At 35.3% G+C, this 27708-nt stretch overlaps 1 protein-coding gene across 1 annotated transcript in view; it reads left to right on the top strand.

Moving 5' to 3' along the window:
- Nucleotides 1–27708, top strand: part of HDX (highly divergent homeobox) — a 175507-nt gene that overhangs the window by 37895 nt on the left and 109904 nt on the right. The window contains exon 4 of the mRNA XM_032251400.1: nucleotides 25294–25347. Coding sequence (XP_032107291.1) covers nucleotides 25294–25347 — 54 coding nt within the window. The remainder of the gene's footprint in view (nucleotides 1–25293; nucleotides 25348–27708) is intronic.

Here is a 27708-nt window from a genome sequence, read left to right as displayed (position 1 = left end):
ACCTCCAGCAAATAAGTAAGAATATATGATGTTTGTCTTTCTGTGCCTGGCTTATTTGACTTAACATAATGACCTCCAGTTACATTCATGTTGTTGCAAATGACAGGATCTCATTGTTATTTATGACTGAGTAGTGCTCCATTATGTATACACACCACATTATCCTTATTTATTCACCTGTTGATGGACACTTAGGTTGCTTTCAAATCTTGGCTATTGTGAATAGTACTGCAATAAACATGGGAATGCAGATATCTCTTCAATGTACTGATTTCCTTTAATTTTGGATATATACCTAGCAGTGGGATTGCTGGATTTTATGGCGTTTCTAATTTTAGTTTACTGAGGAACCACCCACTGTTCTCCATAGTGTGTGTACTGATTTGTATTCCCACCAGCAGTGTATGAGGATTCCCTTTTCTCTACATCTTCACCAGCATTTGTTATTGCCTGTCTTTTGGATAAAAACCATTTCAACTGGGGTGAGATAATATCTCATTTTAGTTTTGATTTGCAATTGTCTGATGATTAATGATGTGGAGAACTTTTTCATTTGCCTCATGGCAATTTGTGTGTCTTCTTTTTTTTTTTTTTTTTTGCTTTTTCTTTTTTTTTTTTCCCATTTATTTATTTTATTGCATTTTAGGTTTTGGGGTACATGTGAAGAACATGCAAAATTGTTGCATAGGAACACACGTGGCAGTGTGATTCGCTGTCTTCCTCCCCATCACCTACATCTGGCATTTCTCCCCTTACTATCTCTCCCCAGCTTCCCACCCCCCACCGTCCCTCCCCTATTTCCCCCCAACTGACCCCAGTGTGTAGTGCTCCCCTCCCTGTGTCCATGTGTTCTCATTGTTCAACACCCACCTATGAGTGAGAACATGCGGTGTTTGATCTTCTGCTCTTCTGTCAGTTTGCTGAGAATGATGGTTTCCAGGTTCATCCATGTCCCTACAAAGGACACAAACTCATCGTTTTTGATGGCTGCATAATATTCCATGGTGTATATGTGCCACATTTTCCCTATCCAGTCTATCGTCGAAGGGCATTTGGGTTGGTTCCAGGTCTTTGCTATTGTAAACAGTGCTGCAATGAACATTCGTGTACACGTGTCCTTATAGTAGAACGATTTGTAATCCTTTGGATATATACCCAGTAATGGGATTGCTGGGTCAAATGGAATTCCTAATTCTAGGTCCTTGAGGAATCGCCACACTGTCTTCCACAATGGTTGAACTAATTTACACTCCCACCAACAGTGCAAAAGTGTTCCTATTTCTCCACATCCTCTCCAGCATCTGTTGTCTCCAGATTTTTTAATGATCGCCATTCTAACCGGCGTGAGATGGTATCTCAATGTAGTTTTGATTTGCATTTCTCTGATGACCAGTGATGATGAGCATTTTTTCATATGTTTGTTGGCCTCACGTATGTCTTCTTTTGAGAAGTGTCTGTTCATATCCTTTGCCCACTTTTGAATGGGCTTGTTAGTTTTTTTCTTGTAAATCTGCTTTAGTTCTTTGTAAATTTTGGATATCAGCCCTTTGTCAGATGGGTAAACTGCAAAAATTTTTTCCCAATCTGTTGGTTGCCGATTCACTCTAATGATTGTTTCTTTTGCTGTGCAGAAGCTGTGGAGTTTGATTAGGTCCCATTTGTCTATTTTGGCTTTTGTTGTCAATGCGTTTGGCGTTTTGGTCATGAAGTCCTTGCCTACACCTATGTCCTGAATGGTTTTGCCTAGATTTTCTTCTAGGGTTTTTATGGTGTTAGGTCTTATGTTTAAGTCTTTAATCCATCTGGAGTTAATTTTAGTGTAAGGTGTCAGGAAGGGGTCCAGTTTCTGCTTTCTGCACATGGCTAGCCAGCTTTCCCAACACCATTTATTGAACAGGGAATCCTTTCCCCATTGCTTGTTTTTGTTTGGTTTGTCAAAGATCAGATGGTTGTAGAAAGGTTGTGTTGCCTCCGAGACCTCTGTTCTGTTCCATTGGTCTATATCTCTGTTTTGGTACCAGTACCATGCTGTTTTGATTACCGTAGCCTTGTAGTATAGTTTGAAGTCTGGTATTGTGATGCCCCCCGCTTTGTTCTTTTTGCTTAGAATTGACTTGGCTATGCGGGCTCTCTTTTGGTTCCATATGAAGTTTAAGGTGGTTTTTTCCAGTTCTGCAAAGAAGGTCATTGGTAGCTTGATGGGGATAGCATTGAATCTGTAAATTACTTTGGGCAGTATGGCCATTTTCACGATATTGATTCTTCCTAACCATGAACATGGGATGTTTCTCCATCTGTTTGTGTCCTCTCTTATTTCGTTGAGCAGTGGCTTGTAGTTCTCCTTGAAGAGGTCCTTTACATTCCTTGTTAGTTGTATTCCTAGGTATTTTATTCTCTTTGTGGCAATTGTGAATGGAAGTTTGTTCTTGATTTGGCTCTCTTTAAGTCTGTTACTGGTGTATAGTAATGCATGTGATTTTTGTACATTGATTTTGTATCCTGAGACTTTGCTGAACTTATCAGTTTGAGGAGGTTTGGGGCTGAGACGATGGGGTCTTCTAGATATACAATCATGTCGTCTGCAAATAGAGACAATTTGACTTCCTCCTTTCCTATTTGAATGCCCTTTATTTCTTTTTCTTGCCTGATTGCTCTGGCTAGAACTTCTAATACTATATTGAATAGCAGTGGTGAGAGTGGGCATCCTTGTCTGGTGCCACATTTCAAGGGGAATGCTTCCAGTTTTTGCCCATTCAGGATGATATTGGCTGTTGGTTTGTCATAAGTAGCTTTTATTATTTTGAGATACGTTCCATTGATACCTAGCTTATTGAGTGTTTTTAGCATAAAGGGCTGTTGAATTTTGTCAAAGGCCTTCTCTGCATCAATTGAGATAATCATGTGGTTTTTGTCTTTAGTTCTGTTTATGTGGTGGATTACGTTTATAGACTTGCGTATGTTGAACCAGCCTTGCATCCCTGGGATGAAGCCTACTTCATCATGGTGGATAAGCTTTTTGATGTGCTGTTGCAATCGGCTTGTCAGTATTTTATTGAAGATTTTTGCATCTATGTTCATCATGGATATTGGCCTGAAGTTTTCTTTTCTTGTTGAGTCTCTGCCGGGTTTTGGAATCAGGATGATGTTGGTCTCATAAAATGATTTGGGAAGAATTCCCTCTTTTTGTATTGTTTGGAATAGTTTCAGAAGAAATGGTACCAGCTCCTCTTTGTATGTCTGGTAGAATTCAGCTGTGAACCCATCTGGACCTGGGCTTTTTTTGGGTGGTAAGCTCTTAATTGCTACCTCAACTTCAGACCTTGTTATGGGTCTGTTCAGGGTTTCGGCTTCTTCCTGGTTTAGGCTTGGCAGTAGGCAAGTGTCCAGGAATTTATCCATTTCTTCCAGGTTTATTAGTTTGTGTGCATAGAGTTGTTTGTAATAATCTCTGATGATGGTTTGAATTTCTGTGGAATCTGTGGTGATATCCCCTTTATTGTTTTTTATTGCATCAATTTGGTTATTCTCTCTTTTCTTTTTTATTAATCTGGCTAGTGGTCTGTCTATTTTGTTGATCTTTTCAAAAAACCAGCTCCTGGATTTATTGATTTTTTGAAGGGTTTTTTGTGTCTCTATCTCCTTCAGTTCTGCTCTGATCTTAGCTATTTCTTGTCTTCTGCTAGACTTTGAGTTTTTTTGATCTTGCTCCTCTAGCTCTTTCAGTTTTGACGATAGGGTGTCAATTTTTGATCTCTCCATGCTTCTCATGTGGGCACTTATTGCTATATATTTTCCTCTAGAGACTGCTTTAAATGTGTCCCAGAGATTCTGGTATGTTGTGTCTTCATTCTCGTTGGTTTCGAAGAACATCTTTATTTCTGCCTTCATTTCATTGTTTATCCAGTCAACATTCAAGAGCAAGTTGTTCAGTTTCCATGAAGCTGTGCGGTTCTGAGTTAGTTTTTGAATTCTGAGTTCTAACTTGATTGCACTGTGGTCTGAGAGACTGTTTGTTAGGATTTCCGTTCTTTTGCATTTGCTGAGGAGTGATTTACTCCCAATTATGTGGTCAATTTTAGAGTAGGTGTGATGTGGTGCTGAGAAGAATGTATATTCTGTGGATTTGGGGTGGAGAGTTCTGTAAATGTCTATTAGGTTTGCTTGGTCCAGGTCTGAGTTCAAGTCCTGGATATCCTTGTTAATTTTCTGTCTGGTTGATCTGTCTAATGTTGACAATGGGGTGTTAAAGTCTCCCACTATTATTGTGTGGGAGTCTAAGTCTCTTTGTAAGTCATTAAGAACTTGCCTTATGTGTCTGGGTGCTCCTGTATTGGGTGCATATATGTTTAGGATCGTTAGCTCTTCTTGTTGCATTGATCCTTTTACCATTATGTAATGTCCCTGTTTGTCTCTTATGATCTTTGTTGCTTTAAAGTCTAATTTATCAGAGATGAGAATTGCAACTCCTGCTTTTTTTTGCTCTCCATTTGCTTGGTAAATCTTCCTCCATCCCTTTATTTTGAGCCTTTGTGTATCCTTGCATGTGAGATGGGTTTCCTGGACACAGCACACCGATGGGTTTTGTCTTTTTATCCGATTTGCCACTCTGTGTCTTTTGATTGGGGCATTTAGTCCATTTACATTTAGGGTTAATATTGTTATGTGTGAATTTGATACTGCCATTTTGGTGCTAGCTGGCTGTTTTCCCCTTTAGTTGAGCTGGTACTTGTTGTTCCTTTATATGTGTAGAGCCTCTTTCAGGAGCTCTTGTAGAGCTGGCCTGGTGGTGACGAAATCTCTTAGTACTTGCATGTTCCCAAAGGATTTTATTTTTCCTTCACTTATGAAGCTTAGTGTGGCTGGATGGGAGATTCGGGGTTGAAAGTTCTTTTCTTTAAGGATGTTGAATATTGGCCCCCACTCTCTTCTGGCTCGTAGGGTTTCTGCTGAGAGATCTGCTGTGAGTCTGATGGGCTTCCCTTTATGGGTAACCCGACCTTTCTCTCTGGCTGCCCTTAGTATTTTCTCCTTCATTTCGACCCTGGTGAATCTGACGATTATGTGCCTTGGGGTTGCTCTTCTTGACGAATATCTTTGTGGTGTTCTCTGTATTTCCTGGACTTGAATGTTTGCCTGCCTTGCTAGGTTGGGGAAGTTTTCCTGGATAATATCCTGAAGAGTATTTTCCATCTTGGATTCATTCTCTTCGTCGCATTCGGGTACGCCTATCAAACGTAGATTAGGTCTTTTCACATAGTCCCACATTTCTTGGAGACTTTGTTCATTCCTTTTTACCCTTTTTTCTCCAGTCTTGCCTTCTCGTTTTATTTCATTGAGTTGATCTTCGACCTCTGATATCCTTTCTTCTGCTTGGTCCATTCGGCTGTTGATACTTGTGCATGCTTCACGAAGTTCTCGTGTTGCAGTTTTCAGCTCCATCAATTCACTTATATTCCTTTCTATTTTGTCCATTCTTGTTAGCATTTCGTCAAATCTTTTTTCAAGGTTCTTAGTTTCTTGGCATTTGGTTAGAACATGTTGTTTAAGTTCACAGAAGTTTCTTATTACCCACCTTCTGAATTCTGATTCTGTCATTTCATCACACTCGTTCTCCATCCAACCTTGTTCCCTTGCTGGCGAGGAGTTGTGATCCCTTTTAGGAGGAGAGGTGTTCTGGTTTCGGGTGTTTTCATCCTTTTTGCGCCGGTTTCTTCCCATCCTTAAGGATTTATCCACCTGTCGATTTTGTAGTTGCTGGCTTTCAGATTGGGTCTCAAATCTTTCAGATTGACGTTCTGTTTGTTGATGATGATGTTATTTCTGTTTCTTGGTTTTCCTTCTGACAGTCTGGCCCCTCTGCTGTAGGTCTGCTGAGGTTCACTCCAGGCCCTGCTTGCCTGGGGTTCACCTGCAGCAGCCTCTGCGCTTTCACTGGGAGCAGCAATCCTGAGCTGTTCCTAAACGGCCATCTTGGATCTCCCTTGTGTGTCTTCTTTTGAGAAATGTCTGTTCAGTTACTTTCCCCGTTACTTAATCAGATTGTTAGATTTTTTTCCTACAGAGTTGTTTGGGCTTCTAATATATTCTGATTATTAATCCCTTGTCAGACAGGTAGTTTGTAGGTATTTTTCTCCCATTGTGTATGTTGTCTCTTCACTTTGTTGATTGTTTCCTTTGTTGTGCAGAAGCTATTTAACTTGATGTGATCCTATTTGTCCATTTTTGCTTTGGTTTCCTGTGCTTGTGAGGTACTCCTCAAGAAATCTTTGTCAAGTACAGTGTTCTGGAGACTTTTGCGAAAGTTTTCATCTAATAGTTTCATAGTTTCAGGCCTTGGATTTAAGTTTTTAATACTTTTTTCTTTTTTTTTTTAGTTTTGCATATGGTGAGAGATAGGGGTCTAGTTTCATTCTTCTCCATATGGATGTCCAGTTTCTCTAGCACCATCTGTTGAAGAGGCTATCCTTTCCCCAGTATATATTCTTGGCAATATTGTCAAGCCTGAGTTCACTGTAGATGCATGGATTTGTTTCTAGGTTCTGTATTCTGTTCCATTTGTCTATGTGTCTGTTCTTATGCCAGTACCATGCTCTTTTGGTTACTACAGTTTTGTATCATAATTTGAAGTCAGGTAATGTGATTCCTCCAGTTTTTATCTTTTTGCTCAGGATAGCTTTGGCTATTCTGGTTCTTTTATGGTTCCATATACATTTCAGGATTTTTCTTCTGTTTCTGTGAAGAATGTCATTGGTATTTTGATAGGGATCAAATTGAATCTATAGATTGCATAGGATAGACACTTAAAAAATATTGATTCCTCTAATTCATGAGCATGGACTATCAGTTTAATTGGGTCCTCTTCAATTTGTTTCATCAATGTTTTATAGTTTTCACTATAGAGATCTTTCACTTCTCTTTTAGTAATTTCATAGCTATTATATTATTTTGTAGCTATTGTAAATGGTATTACTTTCTTTTCAGAATGGTTGCTGTTAGCATTTAGAAATGCTACAGATTTTTGTATGTTGATTTTATATCCTGCAGCTTTACTCAATTTGTTTATCAATTCCAACAGTTTTTTGGCAGAGTGTTTAGGATTTTCCAAATATATGATTATATCACCTGCAAACAAAGATAATATGACTTCCCCTTTCAAATTTCTTTCTTTCTTTCTCTTGATCGATTGCTCTAGCTAGGACTTTCAGTACTACATTTAATAACAGTGGTGAAAGTGGGCATTCTGGTTGTTTTCCATATCTTTGAGGAAAGGCTTTCATTTTCTCCCCATTCAGTATGATACTAGCTGTGGAGCTGTCATATATGGCTTTTAGTGTGTTGTGGTATGCTCCTTCTATACCCAGTTTTAAGAATCCTTTTTTCTTTTTATCATGAGGGGATATTTACTTTTATCAAATAATTTTTAAGCATTAATTCAAATGATCATTTGGTTATGGTCCTTCATTTTGTTGAAATGATGTCTCACATTGGTTAATTTGCATAAGTTTAATCATCCTTAAATTTCTGTGATAAGTTCAACTTAGCCATAATAAATGATCTTTTTAATGTGATCTTATGATCGATTTGCTAGTATTTTGTTGAAGTTTTTGTATCAATATTCACAAGGATATTTGCCTGTAGTTTTTTTGTTGTTTTGCTTTTGAGACATCTTTGTCTGATTTTGATAATAGGGTGATACTGGCCTCATAGGATGTGTTTGAAAGTATGTTCTCATGTTCTATCTTTTGCAATAGTCTGAGTAGGAATGGTATTAGTTCTTAAATGTTTGGTAAAAGTTAACAGTAAATATATCAGGTCCTTGGCTTTTCTTTTCTAGAATACTTTTTGTTATTGATTCAATCTTGTTACTTATGGATTTATTCAGGTTTTAGATGCTTTAATGGTTCAATTTTGGTAGGTTGTATGTGTCTAGAAATTTTTCCACTCTTTCTAGGTTTTCCAAGTTATTGGCATATAGTTGCTCATAATAGTCTCTAATGATCCTTTGAATTTCTGCACTATCAATTGTAATGTCTCCTTTTTTACTTCTGATTTTATTTATTTGAGTCTTCTCTCTTTTGTCTCCACAGTTAGTCTCGCTAAAGGTTTGTCAATTTTCTTATATTTTAAAAAAAATATTCTTGTATTTAAAAAAAAAACAATTTGTAACTTCATTCATCTTTTGTACTATTTTCTTCATTTCAATTTCATCGATTTCTGATCTAATTTTTATTTTTTATATAATTATTTTGGGTTTGGTTTGCTCTTTCTTTTCTAGTTCTCTGAAATACATCTTTAGTTATCTATCTGCAGTTTTTCTACTTTTTGAATGTAGGCACTTATAGCTTTAAACTTTCCTCTTAGTACTGCTTTTGCTGTATCCCATTGCTTGGGGTGTGTTTTTTTTATCATTATCATTTTTTTGAAAAAGTTTTAATATTCTTCTTATTTTCTTAATTGGCCCACTGATCATTCAGGAACACATTGTTTAATTTCCATATGTTTGCATAGTTTCCAGTCTTGCTCTTGTTATTGATTTCTAGTTTTATTGCATTGTGGTCAGAGAAGATACTTTCAATATAATTCAATTTTCTGAGTTTTTAAAACACTTTTTTGGTAGGGTGTATACTCCAGAACATTTTTGTGCGTTCTTTAGCTTGTATCCAAAAGGTATGAAATAATCCAACATAAGATTTCTTTCATTTTTTTTCTGAAAGCACTTATTCATTGCAGCTAAATGAAGTATGATGCCAATAGAGAATCTTGAATCCTGATCTCTCATATTACATTTTGCAATAACCAGTTTATGGACCATTTTTATTAAATCTGATGACCTCTTTGAGGCAGGTTTCCGATTTTGCCAGTACAATAGGAAATATCATGTGTAGGTGTATGATAAGCAGTAATCATGTGTGGGTAGAAATTTGTTAATAGTCTGAGAGTGAAGTTTGGGTTAAAAGTCGTTTGACCTTGAACTTGACTAGGAGGCCAAAGATTCAAAGCAACAGAAGAATTTTCCAATCTATGAGGAGTAAGTTATGTGATAATGGTGTGTGTTTTGTGTGCATGAATGAGAATTTGTAAATGTTGAAATTTAGAGTCTGACAATCACTGTCAACAGAAGATCAAGCTGCATATATTTATATCTTAAAACTTAAATTATAAATCTAACTAAATCATTCTAACAAGTAGTTTTAATGTTCCTGAGTGCATTTCAGCTAAGTAACCATTTACATTGTATAGGGAAGATTCATCTTGAGCACAGATTCAATATTAGCAATTGGTGTGAAGAAGTGTTTTTTGTGGATTTTTTTTTATAATTCAAAGGTAAAACTGCTTGCCTTCTGGGGGATTGAACTAAATTTTAATCTAGTCTTTAAGACCAAAACAAAAAACATGAAGGAAATAAAAACCTTTATTATTAAATTGATCTGCAAAAACATTGTTACTAGAAATTGATTGGGACTTCAAACGTTCTTCCAAAAAAATAAGAACTTAATTTTCTGCACTGTATTAGGTTTTGAAACTTAATAGCATGTATTTGTACTTATTAAAAAATATTTCCATGAAATGTGTATTAGCAGTATGAACTTCTGGTTCAGTTGGAAGTTCTTTCATTTGAAAAATGTGATATTTGCACACAACTGTTTGAATGTTTTATTTTCTAATCCCCCTTCCCCCACGCTGGAAAGAGTTGAAGCTATAATTTTTTTTTGAATTGTACTTTAAACTCTGGGGTACATGTGCTCATCCTGCAGGACTGTTGCATAGCTACACACATGCCATGGTGGTTTTCTGTCTCCATCCCCTGTCACCTACATCAGGCATTTCTCCTGGTGTTATCCCTCCCCAACCTCCCTGCCCCCTGTTGTCCCTCCCCTCCCCTGCCCCCTACCCCTTCCACCTACCCCCGTGTGTGATGTTCCCCTCCCTGTGTCCATGTGTTCCCCTTATTCATCACCCGCCTATGAGTGAAAACATGTGATGTTTGGTTTTCTGTCCTTGTGTCAGTTTGCTGAGGATGATGTTTTCCAGATTCATCCATGTCCCTACAAAGACGTGAATTCATCATTTTTATGGCTGCATAGTATCCATGGTGTATATGTGCCACATTTTCATTGTCTAGTCTATCATTGATGGACATTTGGATTGGTTCCAGGTCTTTGCTATCGTAAACAGTGTCACAGTGAACATAGGTGTGCATGTGTCTTTATAATAGAACGATTTATAATCCTTTGGGTATATACCCGGTAATGGGATTGCTGGGTCAAATGGTATTTCTATTTCAAGATCCTTGAGGAATCGCCACACTGTCTTCAACAATGGTTGAACTAATTTACACTCCCACCAACAGTGTAAAAGTGTTCCTATTTCTCCACATCTTCTCCAGCATCTGTTGTCTCCAGATTTTTAAATGATTGCCATTCTAACTGTTGATCAAGGAACAAAAGGTTAGCATGTTAATTGTAAATTAATGTTTAGTAACTAGTGATAAACTTGAAATATTATAATACATTGTAAGTCTTAATTCTAGGTAATTTTACAACAAAGATATCTTTTAACTATCTTTTGAACCTATACTCTTATTGATTCTCCTAATATTTTAAGTTATCTTTTTCCTCTTCTTCCATAGTTGCTCTTATTTTGGGGCTATGTTTTCAGTGAGGTATAATTCACAAGGTGCTGCATTTTTTTTGATACGCTTTCTTATAAATATGGCTGGTTGTTTTGCTCCAGCCTTCTAAAAAAGGCAATTTTGTTTACTAGAGTCACTTCTAAGGTCAAGTGGTGATTATCTTTAGAGACTATTTTGCACATGAGTGTTGATACGAATTAAAATTCTACTATACATTATATATCACTCTATGAATGTTGACAATGGAAGAAACACCTTGCTATAGTATATTGTCATTTCTGGACTGAAAAGCTGAGAAAGAAACATAATTTACAATTTTTCATATATCAGGAAAACTTATAGTTACCATGCCGCATTTTCTTGTTGTCCTCATGGAATGAAGAGAGCAGATAGTATTAATGCAGACTGAAGAAATTACTCAAAGTTTGATTTTAGTATAATTACCATTTACATGCAATATTAAATAAATCAGATAACTTTTTACAGTTTCAAATGTGTACATAGGATCCCTCTCACCCCCTTCCATATCAATTAGTTATTGACATTTCTATGCTGGCATTAAGAGATTACAATGTTTTGTTGCACCAGTATTATAAACATATGGAGTATAACATGTGTTATTTTTCTGAGGTGAACCAAATGTACATTTGTCATGGTTCTTGAATTTTCTTTAGCAGTATTGTACAGAGACTCTTTTATATATTAGTAATAGATAAACCACATTGTAATTTTTTAAAAAAAGTCTTAAACCATATGCCAAGTTTGTAGTCCAAATTGTGTAGGATAAGTTAAACGTAAATGGCATTCTATTAAATAATTTGTGTTTACTTCTGTAAGCATAGTTATGTGAAAATAAAGTTTTAAAACAGCAAAAAAAAAAAAAGAAGATTTGTTTCATGGCCTAACATGTAGTCCTTGACAATGATCCTTACGCTGTGAGGAAGAATGTGCATTGTGTGTCTACTGGATGACATGTTCTGTAAATGTCTATTAGATTTATTTGGTCTATGGTGAAGATTAAGTCTGGTGTTGCTTTGTTGCTTTTCTGTATGGATTATCCATCCAGTGCTGACAGTGGGATGTGAAAGTCACCATATTTTACACTATTGGAGTCTATCTCTCTCTTCACCTTGAATAATACATGTTTTATATATCTGTGTGCCCCCGTGTTTGGTGCATATGTATTTATAATTGTTATAGCCTCTTGATGTTTTGACCCCTTATCTTTATATAATGACTTTCCTCATCTTTTTTTATACTTTTTGTCTTCAAATCTATTTTTTCTGATATATCTATTTTTGCTCTTCGTTGATTTCCATTTACATGGAATTTGTTTTACATGTCTTTATCTCTTTCCTCTTCACTACTCAAGTGAAGGTAAGGACTCTCTCCCACAGCTACAATCTGTACTATCTAGAGTTGGGGAACAGGTGGCACAAGCACTCCCTTGGCTGCCCTGGCTGATGTCTCTCTAGGTCATGAGCAGTCCACATGTACTGGCTGTGAGCCCAGCATAGCACCACGACTTGCCCAGGAACTGCAGTCCTTGTGACCTAGAGTGTCTTTCAGTTTTACTTACTACCGCAAAGCATATTAGCCCTCGATGGTGAGGCTTGCCAAAACTCAAGTTTCTACTGCTCGAGTGGGTGATTCCCCTCTAGCCAGTGCTGATCTAAATGCTCCCTCCATGCATGCCAGATGAATTCTGCTCATTGTTCATTTCTGCTGTGATAGGTCAGCATTGATTTTCAATGCAAAGTCCCACAATCACTGCACTCTCCCTCCCCCAAATGTACCGATGCTCTCTCTGCACTGTTTGACTCCTGCTGGGGTTAAGGGAGGTGTGGTGTTAGCTATTAAAAATTGTCTTTCGTATACTCTGCATTGCTTCTTTCAAAGATATTAAGTTAAAACAGGTATAGTGATTGATAATCTGATTTTTAGTTCTTACGAAGATTTTTTTTTGTGTGGATCATTCTTCAATTTGGTATTCCTGGGGGGAGGACAATCATTCCTTCTAATTGGCCAGCTTGCACTGCCTTTCTCTCATTAGCCAATTGTTGATGAAATTGTCTTTTAGTTGTTGAGTTGTTTAAATCTGTTGTATATGCTGGATGAATAGTCCCTTGTCAGACAAATATCTTGCAACTATTCCTATTCAATGAATTTTCTATCCACTTCCATTTTTTGGGGGAAACTATTTAATGTAGCCCCATTTATCTATTTTTGTTTTGTTGCTTTTCCTTTTTTTCTTTTTTTGTCTGGTTTGGAAACATAATTTTTTTTATTGTACTTTAAGTTCTGGGGTACATGTGCAGATCTTGCAGGATTGTTGCATAGGTACACACATGCCATGGTGGTTTGCTGTCTCCAACCCTGTTGCCTTTTCTTTTGAGGTCTTAGCCATAAAATCTTTGTCTACAGTAATGACTTGAAGTATTTCCCCTATGTTTTCTTCCAGTAGTTTTATATTTTGAGTCTTATGTTTAAGGCTTTGAGTTGAAGTTTGTGTATTGTGATATACAGGGTTCTAGTTTCTTCTTCTTCATATGAATATCAAATTAGCCTAGTAGCATTTATTGAAGAGGGTATTATTTCTTTAACACACATTCTTATTGCCTTTGTTCTATTACCTTATTCCCTTTGTAGATTTATTCCTGGGTTTTCTATTCTGATCCATTAGTCTACATGTCTGTATATACACCAGTACCATGCTATTTGGTTCACTATAGCTTTGTCATATTTATTAAAGTCAGATAATAGGATGCTTTCAGCTGATTTTTTTTTATGATCTTGGGAGATCTTCTATTTGTTTCTCTCCTCTTCAGTTTCTTTCCTTAGTGTTTTGTAGTTTTCCATGTACAATTATTTCACCCTTGTGGTTAAATTTATTCCTAGCTATTTTTTGTAGCTATTGTAAATTGCATTCCCTTATTGATTTTTTCTCAGCTAATTTATTATTGGCTTACTGAAATGCTACTTATTATACTATGTTGATTTTTTATCCTCCAATTTTACTGAATTTGTTTATCTGATTTAATAATTATTTTGTGGAGTTTCTAGTTTTTCCTAGATATAAGATTATGTCATCTACAAGGAGGGAAAATTTGACTTATTTTCCAATGTGGCTGCCTTTTATTTTTTTCTTGCCTGAGTGCTCTGGCTGTGACTTCCAGTACTATGTTGACTAGGTGTGGCTAAAGTAGGCATCCTTATCTTCTTCCAGTTCCAAGAAAAAGGACTTTCAGCTTTTAACATTCAGTATCAGGTTAGTTGTTGGTTTTCATATTTATCCTTTGCTATATTGAGGTACATACTCTCTGTGCATACTATGTTGTTTTTCTCATGAAGGGATAATGAATTTTATCAAATGATTTTCTGTATCTATTGATATAATAAGGCTTTTGTCCTTCATTTTGTTGGTATGATGTTCATGTTAATTGATTTGTATGTGTTGAACAATCCTTGCATTCCTGGGATGAATCCCACTTGATCATTTTGTATTCATTTTGATGTACAGTTGAATTCATTTTGCTAGAATTTTTTTGAGGGGTTTACATCTGTATTAATCAGGGTAACTGGCTTGAAATATTTGTTTTTTTTTGCATCCTTGTCTAGTTTTGGTATTAAGGAAATGCTGGTCTTATATAATTAGAGAAAATTCCCACCTCTTCAATTTTATGAAATAGTTTCAGGAGAACTGGTTTTACTTCTTCCTTTTAAGTTTCATAGAACTTGGCAGTGAAGTCATTCAGTCCTGGAGTTTCCTGTGCTGGTAGACATTTTAAAATTATTATTGTTACTGATTCAATCTCAGTATTTGTTTTTGGTTTCTTTAGGTTTTCTATTTCTTTTTAAATTCCATCTTAGTAGGTTGTAAGTGTCCAGAAATGTATCTGTTTCCTCTAGGTTTTCCAGTTTGCTAATATATAGTTGTTCTTTGCAGTCTCTGATGATCTTTTGTATTTCTGTAGTATTAGTTACAATGTCCTTTTTTCATTTCTGATTTTATTTATTTGTGTCTGCTTTTTTTCTCTTGGCTAGTCTAGCTAGCAGTTTATCAAATTTCTTTATCTTTTAAGAATGCAACTTTTCATTTTGTTGTTAGTTTATATCTTTTTAGTGTCTATTTTGTTTAGTTCTGCTCTGATCACTATTATTCCTTTATTTCTATTAAATTTGTGTTTGGTTTGTTCCTGTTTTTCTCATTTTTGAAGTGAACTAATTTAATACAAGTTTGTCTAAATTTTTCATCTAGGCATTTATTGCTTTGAACTTCTACATTAGCATTGCTTTTCCTATACTTTTATTTGGTATACTTTGTTTCAATTTTCATTTGTTTTAATACATTTTTTACTTTCTCTTCAATTTGTTCTTTATTTTTCAGGAGCATGTTGTTTAATATGCATGTATTTGTAAGTTTTCCAAAGTTTCTCCTGTTATGGATCTCTAGTTTAATTCCATGGTGGTCTAAGAAAGATACTCTATATAGTTGTAATTTAAAAAAAAAAAATGTCAAGACTTGTTTTGTGTCCTAGCACGTGATCTGTTCTGGAGAATGTTCCACATGCTGTTGCAAAAAATGTGTATTCTGTAGCTTTTTGATGAAATATTCTGTAAACGTCTTTTAAGTCTAATTGATGTAATTAATGGTTTAAATGCAATATTTCTTTGTTAACTTTGTCTAGATTATCTGTCTAATGCTGAAAGTGAGGAGTTGATATCCCTAACTATACTTGTGCTGGAGCCTCTTCTTTTTTTCCAATCTAATAATATTTGCATTGAATATCTTGGTCCATTGGTGTTGGGTGCATATATGTTTAGAATTTTTACATCCTTTTGTTGGATTGATCCCTTTACTATTATATAATGACTTTCCTTTTCTCTTTTTATTGTTTTTCACTTAAAGTCTGTTTTATCTAAATATTACTACTCCTGCTCATGTTTTTTTTTTATTTGCATGGATTATTTTTTCCATCCCTTTACTGTCAGTCTATGTGTGCCTTTATAGGCGAGATTGCTTTCTTGTAAGCAGTAGATAGTGGAGTGATGGTTTTTCGTTGTTGTCCATTTAGCCAGTCTGTATCTTTTAAGTGGAAAGTTTAATTCATTTATATTCAAAATCACAATTGATTTGTGAATATTTATTCCTGTCATGTTGCTAATTTATTTCTGGTGTTTTTTAATAACATCCTTTGTTCCTTACTTTTACTTTTATTGTTTACCAATGTGATTTGACAGCTTTCTGTAATGGTAACATTGCAGTCTTTTCCCTTTCTCATGTATGTATTTGTTCTTCTAGTGGGATTTATACCTGCTTGTGTTTTCATGATGATAGTATTGCCTTTCCCTTCCACATATCAGACTCCCTTAAACAATTTCAGGGTGAGTCTAGTGGTGGTGAATTCTTGCAACTTTTGCTTGTCTGGGAGATACTTTTTTTCTCGTTCATTTGTGAAGAATAAATTACTGTGTATAGTGTCCTTGGCTTGCAGGGTTCTTTTTCTTTCAGCTCTTTGAAGATATCATTCCACTATCTCCTGGCCTGTGAAGTTTCTACTGAGAAATCTGGTGTTGTCTGATATGGGTTCTATAAAGGTGACTAGATACTTTTCTCTTGCTGCTTTCAGAATCTCTCTTTGCCTTTGACTTTTCAGTTTTCTGTATTATGCCATAGAAAAGACCTTTTAGCATTGTATCTCCTTGGGGATCTCTCAGTTTCTGGTATTTGGATGCATAAATCTCTTGGTAGAGTTTAGAAGTTTTCAGCCATTATTTCGCTAAATATATTTTTTATTGCTTTCACTTTTTTTGCCTTTTCAGACACCATAAAATTGAACATTTGGGCACTTTATAGTATTCTGTGTGTCATGTAGGCTTTGTTCATTCTTTTTTATCCTTTTTTTTTTTCTTTTGGTCTGACTGGGTTATTTCAAAATACCTATTTTCACGTCCTGAAATTCCCTCTTCTGCTTGGTCTGGTCTATTGTTGAAGCTTTGAATATAGGTTTTATTTGATTCAATTAACTTTTTTAGTTCCAGAATTTTTTTTTTAAATGATAACTTTTTAGTAAATTTCTCTTTCATATCCTAAATTGTTTTTCTGATTTCTTTGTATTATTTTTTTGAATTATCTTGTATCTCCCTGAACTTCTTTATATTCAATATTTTAAATTATTTTTTCTGGTTTTCATTAGTTTCTCCTTGAATAGAATCTGTTGCCGAATAAGTATTGTGTTCCTTTAGAGGTGTCATATTTCCTTGTCTTTTCACGTTATGTCTTTTCATTGATATCTGACCATCTAGTATAACAGTTACCTCTTCCAGTATTTTTAGTTTGTTTTTGTAGGGGAGCACTTTTTTCTGAAGATGTATCTATGGTGTTTGTTGGGTAGGGCACTTTGGCTTTGATTCTGAGTGTGTCCAATAGCATAGTCCTTGCATGATTTCCTTAACTGTAAACATCATCAGTAGTGTCTGTCATTTTCTCAGTGCCTAGATTGTGATTTTTAGTGGAGGCTATGGTGAAGTTTTGTTGGGAACAGAGACATTCAGATGGGCCAGTCCTGGGGCCTCAGTGGCTGTGGCAAGCTGAATCTGCTTGTCCTTGGGCCCCAGGGCAGTATACTCTGGCACCGGTATTAGCAGGTACAGGTGTGCTGATTCTTGGGCCTCCAGGCAGCTTGCTCAGGTGCTGGCTGTGTCCTGGATGGGTGGGTGAGTCCTTGGGCCCCTGAGCAGTCAATATTGCCTGAGTGATAACAGCAACCATGGCAGGACAATCCTTCCTCTCCCACACAATCCATCCTGCTGTTGGCAGTGGCTGTGATGGTCTGGGTGGACCTGTCCTCAGGCACCCAAGAGTAGTGCCAAATGTGGTGGATGGGGTGGGGTAACTTACAGGCACTGACAGTGTGCTCAGGCACTGGCATGGATGGAGCTGAGCCAGGAAGGCATGTCCTCTATTCCCCAGTGGTGTGTGCAGGAGGTGGCTGAGGTTCGCTGGGGCATGGGATTGCCAGGTTTTTACAGAATGTTTGATGGGGATAGCAGTCGCTGAGCTGCAGCTCTGCTGCTGGGGAGGGTGAGATTGTTTTCATTGGCAGCAACAAGAACAGGTGGCTGGGTAGCAGGCATCTCAGTCACAGGTGGGAGTTGTAATACAATAAATAGCCTTTTCTCAGGATGCTATTAAATGTGAGGCAGCCCTGATACTAGAGGCAGCAAGATTACAGCCAATGGTTTGTGCTTCATCCTAGGTTAGGTAGCAGTCAACAGCACTTTCTAGATTCGTGTGGGTGATGGCAATTAAGCTTCAGGGATTTGGAGATGAAGGAGCTGTTGGAGACCCAGGGCAGGAAACAATCTGGTAGGGACTGGCCTCTCAAAGTGGTGTCTTGCTGTAACTGTTTAGGACTTAGTGTGTTGGGGGGACCTGGTGTGAACTCCTTCTCTAGAGTAATGCTGTCAGCTGCTTTTGTGAGTTTCAGGGCCTAAGTGAGTTGAGGCACTTTCCATTCACTAGGATTGCAGGAATTCATGGTAGAAATGTGTACTGCTGGGTGTCACTCTCTTATTCTTTCCTTGTATTGGGGAGCCTTTCTAGGCTCTTAGCTCCCACTGGCCTAGTAGGCAGCTTTGCTACCCTCTCCTTCCTTACCTTAGGTATGTTGTCATTTCTTTGTTGAATTCCAGCCTTCTCTATTAGGTGATCTATTCAAAGTGTGATTATCTACTTGTTGTTTTTGTTCTTCTTGTGGAGGAGGTGAATACCAGATGCTTCTAGTCAGCTATCTTGAACCCCTGTTCTACGTAGCCGCTTTTAAATAACTGGTTTTTCTTATGACTCTTATTCCTGCATCTCCCAGAACCCTTAGCTGCGCTATTTTATTCCTCAATTAGTAATCTCTTTCCCCAAGCGTCCATGGGTCTTCAGTCTCTTTGAGGTTTTCATGAGCCTTGTTCATTGCTTCCCACCAATTCCAATAGCTTGAGATCTGAGATGTGCCACTTTAGGCTGTCTGAACTCCAAATTAGTAGATAAAGAGGCCAGTTGCTCAGGCAGCCCCCAGACAGATTAAAATGTTGCAAATTCAGTCCACCTCACACTCTCTTATTCATGGAAGAGAGTGGGGATCAGGACAGTACATTTTCCCCAAAAATGTGCCCTCCCATACCCGGAAGATGTGTAGCAAGCCAAATAAAAACACTGTGAAATCTCCTACTATTTTGAATGTGACATTTTCTTGATCGTACACTCACCTGGTTGCTGTGAATATGGTTTCAAGAGCTACTATAAATTTATTTTAACTAGTCACTAGTTGTTTATTTAATATTTACATGGGGGGACATGGATCTAGGGCTACCTAGTCCTTCATCTTGCTTACTTCTCTCTGCTGTTTTTGTAAAGAATAAATGTATCAGTCCATATAATATTAATGCAACACACAGATATTGTGTTTGATTTATTTGAAAAACCTATATTTCGTTCAACAAGTAGTCAAATGTAAGGTAGAGATAGAGAGTTGTGATTCATGGTGACCATTCAATTCCAGCCCAGCAAATATGAGTAGCCTGACAAAGCAATAAATCTTTTATTGTTGTTTGATGAACTGATCTCTGCATGGCATGTAATAAACTACTTCAACTATATATTTCGAATTTAAAGCTAACATTGACAATTTGTTTTCTGAAATTAGTGAAGAGCTTTTATGGTCCCCAAATTTCTGGTTTTTCTTACATGGGTAGAATTAATATAATAGTTTTAAATATGCCAGAGGACATAATTTTAGGGGCTCTAGATTTGTGGTTGTTTATTCCTCAGTGCCTTTGGATAAGAAGATAAACATTCCACGTGTTAACTTGTATTATTTTATTTTTACCTTCCATTATTTTTTAACAGACAATATCTCAAGAAACAGTCGGATGAATATGGTTTTGTAATGTTACATCTGAGTACATTTTGTAATTTCACTGAAACATCTTAGAATTCTAGTTTCCCTAATTTTAATCTCTTGTGATTTGTAAAATTTTACTACTATGTATAAAAACACATTTCAAATGGCATTTTGGTTTTCAATTAGATGAACTTTCAAGGCTAAAAAAGTTTTCTAAGCACCAGATTTCTATCACATAATAGAAGAAAAATTCATGTGCTTAAAAATATGTTAGTTGTTTATCCAAAAGTTTTAGCATTGAAACTTTACTTTGTAAAGGCAGTCTAACTTCTGAAAACTTTTCTGAAGAATTGGTAGAGAGAAAAGAGGAAAGTATTTTTATATACAAGACATCTTTTCTTTTTTCTTTGCTCCAGAACACATTGTTCTTAACCATAAGTAAATTACTGCCTCCCTCCACAGCTCCTTATCCCATGCGTTAGTCTTATATATATTGCCATTCTTAGCCCTTTGTTAAATTTCAGCAAATTACAGCTAGTGAATAATAAACGTCCAAGTTAATTAAGTTAGTCAATCAGTAAATGTTTACTGAGTACAATCGCATGCCCAGAAACATTCTCTGTGTTGTACATCTCATAACTGAAAAAAAATTTAGGAACCTCTGCCATTTAAAGCAGAGTGATTGATAGGTTTCTATGTTTGGCTAATACTAACACAACTGATGGAAAGCTAAAACACTGATTTATGAGTCTCTTACTAACGAATTTCTCTGTGAGGACTGGTTATTGCTTGATTGCATCATTTAATCAAATTCCATTTAATAAAATGCTAAATAATCAAATATTCAATTTTCCTGGCTCTCATAAATGTGGTATATATCAGATAGTAGCTTTACTAGCCCCATAAGTTGGTCTCAAATTTTTAAATAGGAGGTACAGCATATATGTAGAACTGTCTTTACAACATATTTTTTGAAATCAAATGAATGTTTTTACACATAATCTCTGTGTGACTATATAAAATAATTAGAATAAATTTTTAAACTTGATACTTTGCCCTTGACAATCTAATAATCTAGCAGAAATATTAAGACAGATTCATATGTGGGGTCTAAATTATATAAAATAAAACAGCAAAAATTCCTTTAAAAATATCTAAATCATCTATAAAACTTATATTTGCATGTCTTCTTATGAATGTACAACCATGTGCAGTAATGAAGACATATAATATGTAATTGATATCCTGATATATACATTCTACTTAAAGTATGATTTTATGTGAGACTGGCAAGTGTGTTATAGTTGAATTCACAAACCTTAATTGTACATATGGTGTGACTCCAGTATACATCTAAATAAGTGCATTACTTTGTGTATCTATTCTTAGCCATGAGATGCAGATTTCCAACAGTAAGTGAACTTTTTTTCATTTGCTTTTGAAGTTGTGATTCCCCATTAGCTCCAGCAGACCAGGCACTTTTGGAAGCAGTTGACCATAAGAGGATTATTTCCATTATCTCCAGACTATTTAGTTCTCTTGTATCTTATGTACAAGACCTTTCTTCAATGGCATGCTTGATATTTCACTTCTTAATTCCCACTTCCCCGACCCTGGTTTCAAACCTGAATTACTTCTCATCCAAACTATTAAAATAGTTTCTGTACTTCTTTAATTACACACATAGACACCTAAGATTTATACTGTATAAAAATATAGTTCTGATCATACCATACATCTGCTTGAATGCTTTCAATGGCTCCCTATTTTCTACAGAATTAGATATAAATGCACCTTGTCATTCATAATCTCCACACAGTCACCCTAACTCCCTGTTCTAGTTCTAGTTGAAATGACCATTCCCCAAATACATCCTGTCTTTTAATTTCACTGTGCTCATGCCATTCTTTTTCCCTGAAATGCTGATCTCTTTTATTTCTATTAAAATCCTATCCATCTTTTAAGGTTCACCTGAGATATCAATGCTCAAGTAGATGTAATTTTGTCATATTTTGAGCTCCTGCTGTACTTCATTTACTGTACCTCCCTTGTGACATTTAACATAGTTTTCTTTGTATCAAAGACATTAATGTACCTATCTTATCTATTCCTCTGAAGCAACAGTTCTTGCTTTCCAGGAAATTATGATTTACTGATCTTTTATTTCCTGTAGCTTTCTAAAACAGTGCCTCATATAGAACAAATAGCTGACTGGGAAGTTATATAATACTTATTTCAGTAATGTACAATTTTGTCAAAATTTTTGAGGTTTTTTCACAATTGCTTTGGGAGCTGGTGGAACTTTTATAAATGCTTTGGTAGTGACAAATAATTCTCATTTGAGGGAACATTTGATTTTAAAAATAGAACTCATTCTAAGCCACATTGAGTGACTAATATGGGTTTTCTATTGGGGCTGTTATATTTTCAGTTAAAATAAAAGGAGTGTAATGAAACAAAATTTCTGGGTGAGACATGAACTGACAATTCCAAAAAGAAAGTTCCCAAAATGCTTTGAATAATGTCAGCATCATTGTAATGAGTTTATAACACTCCAAATATTTTACTTGGAAATGTACACCACTCTTTTGGATGTGTATGTTCTAATATTTGTTAAATCAGTATTATCTACTTGAAGATTTATTTCACAGTTTTCCACACCAGTCTGTTTAAAGTGAGTTTGGAATTGAAATATCATTCAAATGAGATGTGTATTACCTTTCTAATTTGAGTATTGCATTTCATAGCTTTTGGTGAATGAGAAATATATCGTCAATATTTTACCAAATAAAACTTCCCAAATTTGTGGAAAGGTATTTATTCAAACAAGCCTACAAATTCAGTTACTCTGCCCAGCTGTTCCTGAGTTATACTGGAAATGTAATGAACTGAACAAGAGATTTGAAGTAAACATTAGAGGCCAGGTTCGCCAGCTCATGCCTGAATCTCAGCACTTTGGGAAGCTGAAGTGGGCAGATCATGAGGTCAGGAGTTTGAGACCATCCTGACCAACATGGTGAAGCCCTGTCTCTACCAAAAATACAAAAATTAGCTGGACGTGGTGGCACACACCTATAATCCCAGTTACTCAGGAGGGTGAAACAGGAGAATTGCTGGAACCTGGGAGGTGGAGGTTGCAGTGAGCCGAAATCATGCCATTGCACTTAAGCCTAGGCCACAGAGTGAGACTCCATCTCAAAAAAAAAATAAATAAATGAAGTAAACGTTAGTGGTTAGTTGAATATAATATTTGAGTATCATGTAACTGCTGATACAGAATTATAAAACAAAAAAGTGAAACTTCTACAATTTACATGGAATTTATAATATTTGCATACTATGTGCTTATAGGAGTTTTATATTTTCTTACTGACTTAAACAGGGAACCACATTTTATATTTATCAAATGTATAGTCAGTGTTTATATAAATTCTATTTCCATGTTTGTTATATCATCTTTATTATTTCATATGTAACTTTTTAGCAGTTACTGGTTTAGTGTTTTGTTTTGTTTGTAATTCATTTGGTTTATCATACAGAATTTTCTAGATATTCTGTATGATCAATTTTGAATTATTTTTACTAATGGATAAGAATATGTGAACAGATAATCCAAAACACTTGGGTATCTATATTTTTCTAGATTATATTGTGTAATTATTTAAGCAGATTTATTTCCCTCACTGAGGCTAACAATGAATTTTCAAACTCTAGCACGTATTAGTGGAATAAAAAGGAAAAATACATTTTGAATAACTTTCAGAATACATTTATATCATCTTTAAAAAAATCAATTATTCACACATTCTCATTAACCCCTAACATTCCAGTTAATTGCCATTTTAGTGTAATAGTATTTTATCTTGAGTAAAAATATTTTTATTTTTCCTTGAAAGGAATTTATATGTTTAGCTAATTCCTAGTATTTTGGAATACTTGTAACTCAAAGTAAAATGGCAGGTCTGGTGGCTAGGAACAGTAACAGCTTATCTGAAGTTTGAATAACTGAGAATATTAATTTACTGTTAACATTGATCATCACTCTTTATCAATAGGCATAATACTATTTAGGCCATTACTGCTTATAATTTGTGAAAAACATTGAATATTTTATTGAATGCCTTGTTCTTAACTCCATGACCTACTGAAGCTGATTCGCCTTGTCAGTCTCTCAGGAAGTATCTGTTTGGGAGGGAAGGAGAGACAAGTGAGAAGTACTCCCCAATTCTTGTGTGTCCTATGAAAAAGCATAGTTAAGTCCAGGCTAACCCAGACCACAGCTAACAGACCACATTTGTCTTTGTAAACGCTCCCTAAAATCCCACTAGAGTAGCATCTGTCTCCTTGTGTAGTAATGCTGAGGTAATAAGGTGTTACTGGCCATTTGTCTTAATGGTTTATACTTAAAAATTGACTATCACACTGTTGAACTGGATTCGTATGAACATTATTTCAATTTTGGGTGTGAGTACTTAGGTAGCTGAAGGATGTATTGAAATTGAATATATCCATAACTACCACAAACAATACTCTGCCCCATCAGTAAAGATCAACATATTTCACCATTTCTGGAAAATTATTAGAAAGTATTTACTCAAGTATAAAATACTTGTATAATATGCAAGAAATATCTCCTCAAGATCGCAACATTGCTAAACTTCACTACCAAAACTAGACACAGGGACGTAACTCATAAAGAACAGATTTTATCAAACACATTTTTATCTAGAGAGGTTTGATGTATAGATAGTAATGATTAAAAGTTTACTTTTTCTCCCTTTTTCAATCATACATTATTTATGCAAAGAGAATATTTCATTAAATAAATGGACTTACTAAAATATACAATTCACCACATTGCAGGAAAGAGTGTAGGGCATAGTGAATAGACTTCTCTGGAGGTCACTATTTAGAGAAACATTGTTTTAGTCATTTATACTGCAGGTCTAAGATTTGTATTAAGAAAACACATATAGCAATAAATCCATTAGTCAGTGCTAAATTTACAAAATAAATACAGGTAATGTGTTTAGGTAGTGTATAGCACACATAATTCATTATGAATTCATTTCTTGCTTTGTGGTGAAGCCCTGTTTAAAATGTGACTACAGCAGTCCTCCCTTATCCATGGTTTTGTCTTCCATGGTTTCAGTAACATGCAGTGAAGTACAATAAGATATTTCAAGAAAGGCCATATTCACATAACATTTATTACAGTATTTTATCCTAATTGTTTTATTTTATTATTAACTATTGTTCATTTCTTACCTAATTTATAATTCAACTTTATTATAAGTATGTATGTATAGGAATAAATACAGTATAAATAGAGTTCTGTACCCTCTGCAGTTTCAGACATCCACTGGGTATCTCAGAGTATAACATCTGTGGATAAGGGAAGACCACTTTATTCTATACTTCGTCTAACGTCTTCACAAAGTATTGAATTTTTATTATTCAATTGTATTATCTATACATTTTAAAACTTGCAACAGCATCCCAACAATTCTAGGTCCCACAACAATGCCCCAGAACCTTTTTTTTTTTTTAGTTCCCAGAAATCTGCACCACTTTCAAATACTTTTCACCAAGAAAGACCCCTTAAATCTGTTGAGTTCATTAAGGAAACAACGTTTTATATGTGGGAAATATGTTCTGAATGCAGATTTATTTTGACATAGTGTGTAAAATCTTTGGTGTTGATCAACATTCCAAGTACTGTCAATAAATAGCTTACTGAGATTCCATTTGTTGTTTTCACAGATTTCAGGAAACCTTACTGTGCCTTGGATTACAGGGTGTTCTAGAAAAAGAGCAGTAAGTAATCTTTCATTTAAAGCAGCAAATGGGTTTCCCCTTGTGCTGTTAATAAAAATGCCATTGAGAAAATTGCCATCGTATTTGTAAACTGGCAAAACCGAACCTTGATAGAACTACATTGTCTCAAAGGACATATTTCAAGATCATAATATTTACATATACTACAAATATAGTCTTAATTATAATGTAATAATTAGCACACCATATAATCCATGGGCAGTTTTCTCAGTTTTGAAAGTGACTCCAAAATAATTCATAAAATATAATTTTTCTACATTGAATCAATCCAGTTAATTTAATCAGACAATTGAATTATAATTAATATAAAATATCTCAATCAGTATTGCATAATTTACTATTTCCTTTTAGTGCAAGTCAGTATTTAGAAATGAGTAATTAAGGTTTACCAATCTTATTTTGTGCTCTAGATTTCTGATACAAGTGTTGTAATTTTTAAAATGTTAATATAATAGAACTTCAGTAAAACTCTGCTTTCTCAAAGAATCTCATTCAGTTTGTGTGTGTAACATCAATAAATTTGTATTTTGGCAAATATCCCAAGAGATTTTGATGTGACTGGTCCCTAGATAGGAAACCATTAAAAGGCTTTAACCATAAAAGATACATGAATAGACTTTTAGAAAGACAAATAATCCAAAGCAATCATAAGCAAAAAGAGCAAAGCAGGAGATATCACATTGCCTGACTTCAAACTAAACTGTAAGGCTACACTAATCAACACAGCATGATGGTACTGATACTAAAACAGACACATAGAACATACAACAGAATAAAGCACCCAGAAATAAAGCTGCACACCTACAACCATCTCATCTTTGACTAAATCAACAAAAACAATAAATGGGGAAAGGACTCCTTGTTCAATAAATTGTGCTGGAATAACTAGCTAGCCATGTGCAATAGAATGATACTGGATCCCTACCTCTCATATGAAAATTAACTCAAGATAGATTAAATATGTAAATGTAAGACTGAAAACTATAAAAATTCTAGAAGGAAACCTAGGAAATACCCTGTTCAACATTGGCTTTGGCAAAGAATTTATGGCTAAGTCACCAAAAACAATCACCACAAAAACAAAAATAGATAAATGGGATGTGATTAAACTCAAGCTTCTATACAACCTGAACAACAACAAAATACCAATAGAGTAAAAAGACGGCCTACAGAATGGGAGAAAATATTTGTAAAATATGCACTTGGCAAAAGTCTAACATCCAGGATCTACGAAGAACTTAAACAAATCAACAAAGTAAAAACACAGTCTAATTAAAGATGGGCAAAAGACATAAACAGACGATTTTCAAATGAAGACATATAAGAGGCCAAAAAACATGAAAAAAATGTTCACCATCACTAGTCATCAGAGAAACGCAAATTAAAACCACAATGAGATACCATCTCACACCAGTCAGAATAGCAATAATTAAAAAGAAAAAAAAAAAAAAACAACTAATTCTCCTGAGTATAGAGAAAAGCAAACACACTGTTGCTGGGAATGCAAACTAGTTCAGCCACTGTGGAAAGCAGCTTGGAGACTTCTCAAAGAACTTAAAATAGAGCTACTATTTGACCCAGCAATGCCTCTACTGGATTATAAAGGCACATCCAGCCATATATTCATTACAGCGCTATTCACAATAGCAAGGACATAAAATCAACCTAAATGCCCATCAACAGTGAAGTCTATGTGGTGCATATACACCATTGAATACTATACATTCAAAAAAATGAATAAAATCATGTCCTTTGCAGCAAAATATATGCTGCTGGAGGCTATTTTCCTAAATGACCCAAAGAAGGAACAGAAAACCAAATAGTGCACGTTCTCACATTTAAGTGGGAACTAAACGTTGAATACATGTGATCATAAAGATAAGAACAATAAACAGGGCTCACTAGATGGGGGAGGGAGGGACTGTGGTCTGAAGAACCACCTGTAAGGTACTATGCTTATGATCTGGGTGTGGGATCATTGGGACCTGAAGCCTCAGCATTATGCAACAATTTACCCATGCACAAAGTACACTTAAATCTATAATAAAAGTTGAAATTAGAAAAATAAGTAAATAAAAAAGAAAGATAACCCAAGTTCGTTTATAATGGATAGGATAAATAAAAATGAAGCTAGGACTTCAGTATTGGCCAAGGTTGTCTATATTCCTTTATTCATTTTCTTCCCAGCAAAGTAGAAATATAAACCCTGAAAATAATGTAAGAGAATTCTGAAAGGATGAAAGAATAAAATGACATGTTAGGGATTCTAAGAATTAGAAAAAACACAGGGTGTTTTGGTCCCCCACTTAACATTAAAAGGCTATCTAAGTCAGGAACCTC

Source organism: Sapajus apella, unplaced genomic scaffold (genome assembly GCF_009761245.1).
Source record: "Sapajus apella isolate SASKATOON/1434 unplaced genomic scaffold, GSC_monkey_1.0 scaffold75, whole genome shotgun sequence".
In the NCBI taxonomy this organism is placed as follows: Eukaryota; Metazoa; Chordata; class Mammalia; order Primates; family Cebidae; genus Sapajus; species Sapajus apella.
Note: the sequence above shows the minus strand (reverse complement) of the source record. Positions and strands in the feature narration are given on the sequence as shown.